Source organism: Rhinopithecus roxellana, chromosome 15, assembly GCF_007565055.1.
Source record: "Rhinopithecus roxellana isolate Shanxi Qingling chromosome 15, ASM756505v1, whole genome shotgun sequence".
NCBI lineage: Eukaryota > Metazoa > Chordata > Mammalia > Primates > Cercopithecidae > Rhinopithecus > Rhinopithecus roxellana.
Window position 1 is genome coordinate 137495 of NC_044563.1, and position 7116 is coordinate 144610.

At 66.5% G+C, this 7116-nt stretch overlaps 1 protein-coding gene across 5 annotated transcripts; it reads right to left on the minus strand.

Annotated features, from left to right (window-relative positions):
* Positions 1 to 2278: 2278 nt before the first annotated feature.
* On the minus strand, positions 2279 to 5591 carry HRAS (HRas proto-oncogene, GTPase). Of its 5 annotated transcripts, XR_004053607.1 has the most exons (7): positions 5431 to 5591; positions 4240 to 4400; positions 3787 to 3965; positions 3476 to 3635; positions 3299 to 3380; positions 2653 to 2777; positions 2279 to 2543 (listed from the first exon to the last, which is right to left on the minus strand). XR_004053607.1 is itself a non-coding variant. In XM_030918000.1 (6 exons), the coding sequence occupies exons 2-5, from the start codon at positions 4348 to 4350 to the stop codon at positions 3318 to 3320; spliced, it is 513 nt and encodes a 170-aa protein (XP_030773860.1). In that variant the 5' UTR covers positions 4351 to 4400; positions 5431 to 5591; the 3' UTR covers positions 2279 to 2777; positions 3299 to 3317. The 5 variants fall into 5 exon arrangements, 4 of the variants coding, with proteins under 4 accessions (XP_030773860.1, XP_030773857.1, XP_030773858.1 ...); XM_030918000.1 differs by having other exon boundaries at positions 2279 to 2777; XM_030917997.1 differs by lacking the exon at positions 3299 to 3380 and having other exon boundaries at positions 5431 to 5590.
* Positions 5592 to 7116: the final 1525 nt, after the last annotated feature.

Below are 7116 nucleotides of genomic sequence, written 5' to 3' on the forward strand. Positions count from 1 at the left end.
CCAGCCCTGCCCTGTGCTGGACCCAACCTAACCTCTGCAGCCTCCCTGCCCTGGACACAAATCTGGCTGAGACCCCAGACCCTGATGGGGCAGAGCCTGGCACTGCAAGAGCCACTAGGATGGGCCCCCTGGGTGTGGGCAGAGGGTGGTCCTCAGTCCAGGTTTTTGCCAGAAGATGGGTCCCTGCAGGAGCGGGTCTCAGCAGCTCAGACTTCAGATGCAGTCACTGCTGCTTGCTGGGGGACGGCCAGACACGGAGCCCTCTGTTCTCTGGCAGTTGTGGACAATGAGGGATCCGTGGAGGAATACCTGGTGGGCAGCAGGAGTCCCTCTTGCAGGTCAGGGTGCAGGGACGGGCTCTCCCCACACAGTCCTCCCACAGTCTTGTTCTCTGGGATTGGCAGTTTGCAGGGGCATCCCCAGCATCAGACGGGGGGGGGCCACACAGGGACCCAGATCCATGGGGCCCAGCCCTATCAAGACCAGATGGGCTCAGTGGAGAAGCTGACTTCTTTCCTTTCAGCCAAACCGGGAGAGTGTCCCAGCACCCAGGCCTCCGCAGGTAACCCCAGACATCAAGACCCTCCTCAAAGGGACGAGCTGGCTCTCCCCTGCCCATCAGCGCAGCTCCAGAATGCCAAGGGGTCCGCTCCCACATGGAGGCCTGGTCCTCCCACACACTGGCCTGGCTGGGCTGTCCCCGAGGCCAAGGCCTAGTGGCATTAGGGGGCTTCCGTGGAGCCCAGGGCAGTGGGCTGCTCTCTGGAGTCCCCAGGACCCTGGGTGTGGCTGGCCTGTCCCAAATCAGGACAGACCCCAGGTTGTCCAGTGGTTCCCGTGCTGGAACTCCTGTCGAAGCCACCCAGGGACCTGGTGCTTTCCACAGTTCAGCATGGAGCAGGGGTGCTGGGCCCTGTCCCCTCCGCGTCTGTCCTGGACACCCCAGGACCACAGCACAGGTCAAGCCCTGCAATCCCCAGCGGGGACCTGACACCAGGCCCTGCCCAGCCCCGTAATGACCAAGAGGCAGGTCCAGAGACACCCCCTGCACAGGGTCACCTGCATCTGACCCCCTTGGCAGGCAGTGACTGGCACGGTGTGGAAGGAGCCAGGGTGGTACCTGGCAGTCTCAAAGGACTCCTGGCCGCAGGAGTCTGTATCGATGGGGAAGCTGGTCACTTGGAGGCTGCTGGAGAGAAGCGCAAGTGTGGCGTCCCCTGGACAGAAGGGTGAGTGTGGCGTCCCCTGGACAGAAGGGTGAGTGTGGTGTCCCTGCAGCCCTGGCCAGCCAGCAGCACGCCCTGCAGTCTCTCCCCCAACCTCTGGGACGGGGACCCCTGACAGGGCACAAGTCCCCATCCCAGAGGGGCCTGGCCTAGCCTCAACCCGAGCCCTGGGAGGGGAGGGGCACCAGGGACGCCGTGGGCCTCCAGCAGCAGCCAGAATGACCACACGGGTGACTGAGCACTCTGTGGCTGTGGCCAGACCTAGAACTTGGCCCAAGGCAGGGCAAGCCCCTTGGAGCAGAGTGGATGGCTGAGCCTATGCGTACCCAGCAAGGCCAAACCAGTGACGCTACCAGGCTCCAAGAGCAGCCAGCCATGAGGCAGGGGCGGGGCGAGGGTGGGGTGAGGGCAGGGGCGGGGGAGGGCGGGGCAAGAGCAGGCAGACCAGCTGCCAACCTCGTCCACTCCAGGAGGCAGGGATGGCCAGGCTCCCACGCCCTAGTGGCTGCCACCCGACCACCAATTAGGCAAAGGCCTGAGGCCAGTCGGTGCTGCAGCCCTACTTCCAAGGTCCACAGACTGCTCCAGGCCAGAGAGATGAAGAAAACTGGGCATGTGAAGGCGCAGGAGGCAGGGTCCCTATGTCTGCCATTCTTGGCAGGTGCATTTCACGGTGGGAAAAAGTCAGGAAAGGCGATGCCTCTCACCACCAAGAAGGCTCCCAGGTAGAGACCAGAGCCACCGGCACAGATCCCCAACCCCTAAAATCACCTCCCTCTGGAGGACCATGATGCCCTCCTAGTTGGTAGAAGCACAGTAAGCTCTCTGTCCTTATGATCTGCCTGCTTGTCCAGAGCTCTCTGCCGGAATCCATGGACACTCTGGGGCAGGCAGGAGGAGACAGCAGCACAGCCCAGACCCCTGACCAGCCTCTCCCAACCTCCCCCTCCCAAAGGCTGTGGAGAGCCCAAGGCTGGACAGGCCCGAGGTTCCGACATACCTCACACCAGGCCACACGTGCGCCGTGTCCCACCCTCAGCCAAAATCCAAGGTCAAGACCATCCAATAATTTACTGCAATCCCATCTGCGCCTGACAAGGGCCCACAGAGGCCTGGGAAGGGAGCTAAGGGCTGGGGTTCCGGTGGCATTTGGGACGCTCAAGACAGTCTGTGCAAAGCATCCCTGGGAGGGTCTGCGGTCACTTCGGCCCATGGTCCCTGGGTGGCTGGGCTCCAGCAGCCCTTCCTTCCTTCCTTCCTCCTCCTTCCGTCTGCACCTCCTCCCTGCATCCGGCACCTCCACGTCCTGAGCTTGTGCTGGGCGGGGCACAAAGGAGGCTACTGACCGCAGGTGAGGAGACCGGCAGGGGTGGGGAGCCCGGGGTCATCCAGCGGGCGTGGCGGCCGCTCTGGGAGCCCCCCTCACCTGCGTCAGGAGAGCACACACTTGCAGCTCATGCAGCCGGGGCCACTCTCATCAGGAGGGTTCAGCTTCCGCAGCTTATGCTGCCGAATCTCACGCACCAACGTGTAGAAGGCATCCTCCACTCCCTGGGAAAGGAGGAATGGGGTCAGGAGGGACAGGCCTGTGGCCCCCTGCCTGGGTGAGGGGCTCCCTGCTGTGCAATCAAGCCATGCCTGGCCCAAGACTCCCGACTCCACCAGCCACTTCCCCAGGCCCACCACACACACAGGAAGCTGGGCTCTGGTCATCTCGAAGAGCCCAGGGCCACCTGCATCACGCTACAGCAGCCTCTCAAAGGTCAGGGTGGCCCAGGACCCTCCTGAACTCCAGATCTGGCCAGGGTTTGACTACCCTGCACCCAGCTCTCATCTGAGCTACGGCCAGTGTCCCTGGCAGCCTCACTAAGACTCAGAACCAACAGGTGCCCGTGGGACACTCTGGGGACAAGAGGGGCTGGGCCCCAGGGTCACCGCTCCGGCCTGGCTCAGGGCAGCTCTCCCCAAGGACCTCCGCCTTCCCCGGAGCTGTGTCGGCCCAGGACTGCAGGGCGTGAGCCCAGACCCCGGCCCTTGCCTCCCTCACTGCCCTGCCGTCCCGGGAGACTTACAGCGCGAGGGGCCGCTGGGTCACATGGGTCCCGGGGGGTCCCAGAGGGTCCCGGAGCTGGAGCCAGAGCCAGAGCGGCTGCCCTGTGTCAAGGGAGAGGGGTCAGTGAGTGCTGCTCCCTGGCTGGGGCGGGGCGGGGCGAGTCCCTGGCTAGCTGCGGGTTGGAGAGCTGCCTCACCTGTCGGGTCTTGGCCGAGGTCTCGATGTAAGGGATACCATAGCTTCGGGCGAGGTCCTGAGCCTGCCGAGACTCCACAGTGCGTGCAGCCAGGTCACACTTGTTCCCCACCAGCACCATGGGCACGTCGTCTGAGTCCTTCACCCGCTTGATCTGCTCCCTGGGATGAAAAGTGAGAGCTGGCTATAGGGGCTGCAGGCACGACTGCATCCAGGATATGCACAGAGAGGACAGGAGGCCCCTGTCTGGGCACAGCCGGCCTGACCCCACTTGTGCCTGATGGGCTCCCGGGCCAGCCTCATGGGGTTCACCTGTACTGGTGGATGTCCTCAAAGGACTTGGTGTTGTTGATGGCAAACACACACAGGAAGCCTTCCCCCGTGCGCATGTACTGGTCCCGCATGGCGCTGTACTCCTCTTGGCCGGCCGTGTCCAGGATGTCCAACAGGCATGTCTCCCCATCAATGACCACCTGCTTCCGATAGGAGTCCTGCAGGAAGAGAGAGCTCAGGGACCCCCTCAGGGCCCTCCATGCGGGGAGTTCACAATGCTAGCCTCTCCCTGGCATCTCTCATGCCCCTCTCATGCCCCTCTCATGCCCCCTCTCCTGGGGTGCTGAGACGAGGGGCTCCCCTCCTCTGGAGGAAGCAGGAGACAGGCCCAGAGCACCATGCAGGGCCAGGGGCCGCAGCCACCCCATCCTGGCTGTGTCCTGGGCTCGCCCACAGCAGCTGCCGGGACCTGGACGGTGGTGCCAGGCTCACCTCTATCGTGGGGTCGTATTCGTCCACGAAGTGGTTCTGGATCAGCTGGATGGTCAGCGCACTCTTGCCCACACCGCCGGCGCCCACCACCACGAGCTTATATTCCGTCATTGCTCCTCAGGGGCCTGCGGCCCGGGGTCCTACAGGGTCTCCTACCCCACCTGCCAAGGACGGCCCTGCTCAGCCAGGCCCAGGCCCCACAGGGCAGCTGCTGGCAGAGCCATCTGAAGAGCAAACCCATAGCGGGCCCTGGATCCCAACGCCAGGCAGCAAAGACTGCACCGTGCCTACCTGTGCAGCTGCAAACCAGCGCGGGGGAGGGCTGTCGCCTCGCCCCCACTTGCTGTTAAGGACCCAGTGAGGGGAAAAGGGAGCCAGCCTCCAAAGGCAGGGCTGACAGCTGAGCGCTCTCAACCAAATTAGAAGCTGCTGGGTCGGCAGAAAGACTAAAGGGAGGCGCCCGAGGGCTGAGGTTACCGTCCTCCTAAACAGGTCTGGCCACGGCGGAGCGCGCCACGGCGTGCCCGGGCAGGCCAGTGCCAGCCTGCAGGCCCCGCGGCGCTGGTGCCTCTGACAAGTATTTGCTGAGCGCCTACTGCGTGCTAAGCGCCGCCAAGGGGAGGGCAGACCCGGGCAGCGCCCCGCGCCTCCGGCGGGGAACCGGGGGCATCTTTCAGCCACAGAAAGCTGGAGAAGACAGAGGGGCTCCTGGGAAGCAGGGGCTGAGCCACAGGAAGGGGTCGAGAGGCGGCGCGGGAGACCCGGAGAGGGGAAAGGCCCTGGGGCTGAGGCCCCCGGCCTGGTCCGCGACCTGTGATGCTGAATCGGGGGTGCCCGGGCGTGCCGTGGCCGCGGCCGCGGCCGCCTCCGCCCAGACGCGCCTGGTTGTGAGGGCGCCGGGCCCGAGGCTCCCGGGGACGCCGGCGTGAGGACCGTGCCCAGCGCGAGGCCACGGGCGGGGCCCGGATTCCCGCAGGCCCCAGGGACTAAGGGGCCTCAGCCCGCCCCCGCCATCCGCAGCCCCCGACGCCCGCTCACCTGTGCCCGGGGGCCCCGCCCGGCCCCACCCACCCACTACCGCCGCCGCCGCTGACGCCCGCCGGCCCCGCGCCCCCGGCCCGCGCCGCGCGTATGGCTGCCGCCTGGGGGCGGGGAGGGCGCGCGGCCCGGCCGACCCCGGCCCGCACTCACCGCTCACTGGCGCGACTGCCCCCGGGGCCGGGGCCGGGGCCGAGGCCGGGGCGGGGCGGGGGCGGGGGCGCGCGGTTCTCCCCGCGCATGGGCTCCGTCCGCGGCGGGTGCGGCTGGGGCTGCAGGCGCAGGGAGCGGGCGGCGGAGACTCGGCCGGGCCTGCGCACGCCCCACCCCGGGCCCGTCCGTCAGCCCGGCGCGACCTACCATTGGCCGCGCTCCACCAGGCCCCGCCCCGCCCCGGTTGGCTGAGCTGCCCGTCTGTCAGGAGCCGCGGTCTGGCAGGGCTTCCGGGAGCAACGCGGGAGGTGGAGCCAGAAGGGCCACGGCCTCGCGGGATTGGGCTCGGCCGGCTAGCGGAGGCAAACTCGGGGTTGCTCGAGGAGGGCGAGGGAGCAGGTGTGTGGGGGCCTGGGGCGGCATATCCGAGCAGGGCCGTGGACTCTCCCGGGAACAGGCCGGCGAGAGAACCCGACTCAGCGGCGCCCGTGCACTCGAGGCCCTCCCTGCGCTGGCAGCGCGGCGCCGCCCACCGCGGAGGTCCCGGGGCTCCGGGCTGAGGAAAGGCTGGGATCCGCCGGGACCAAGGCGGGCAGCGCGGAGCTGGGGGCCCCCGGGTGGCCGCGGGGTCCGGTTGCCTGGCTCCCCTTCCGCGCAGGTGGAGTGGCCCCGCACCCGGACGGTGCGCACCCCACCTACCACCACGCACCCCAGCTCCCCTATTCCCACCGCAGCCCACCCCGAGGACGCCTTGCAGCCCCGGTGGGATTTCGGGCAGCAGGCGCAGCCGTGCGCCCTGGAGCCAGGCGTGAGAACGCCCCCTCCACCACTCGTCTTACTTGGGCCTGCGTGGCAGGCGACCCTGCCCGCTCAGTGCCCCCAGACTTGAGGTTCCAACCATGCAGTTCAGCGTGGTGCAGTTAAACGGTACCCACAGGTTGCCACAGGAGAGCGAAGTGCCCAGGGCTCACCCCAAGCACAAAGACCACATCCTAGCTCTTTCAAACCCAAAAAGACGTGTTTTTAACATTTTTTAAAATTGCAAAAGAATCAGAAATACATCCTCATTAAAAAACAAAAGGGGCCGGGCGCGGTGGCTCACGCCTATAATCCCAGCACTTTGGGAGGCCCAGGCGGGTGGATTACTTGAGGTCAAGAGTTCAAGACTAGCCTGGCCAACATGATGAAATCCCGTCTCTACTAAAAATGCAAAAAATTAGTCGGTTGCAGTGGCGCGCGCCTGTAGTCCCAACTACTCAGGAGGCTGAGGCAGGAGAATCGCTGGAACCCGGGTGGCGAATGTTGCGGTGAGCCGAGATCGCGCCACTGCACTCCAACCTGGGCGACAGAGCGCGACTTCGTCTCAAAAAAAAGGCGTTTTACAGTCAGGCAAACCCTGCCTCTGCCCAGCCCAGCGCCCGCCCCGCCGCCACGCCCTCCTGCACCGGTCGCCGCTGACCCGGGGCTCCACCCACGTGCGGTCCGGGGGGTCCCGCCTGCCGTCCGTCCACCGCGCGGTCGCACTCAGAGCCTGGCTCGGGGCGGACACGCATGATGGCGGGTGAGAGGCGGCGACTGAACGGCGGGCGGCGGCGTGTCCCACGGGCCGGGCACTCGGGCGCGCTACGGCATCCGGTCTGTTCCCTGGTTCTCGGGGGCGCTTGCCCGGTGCTTCCTTTTACTGTC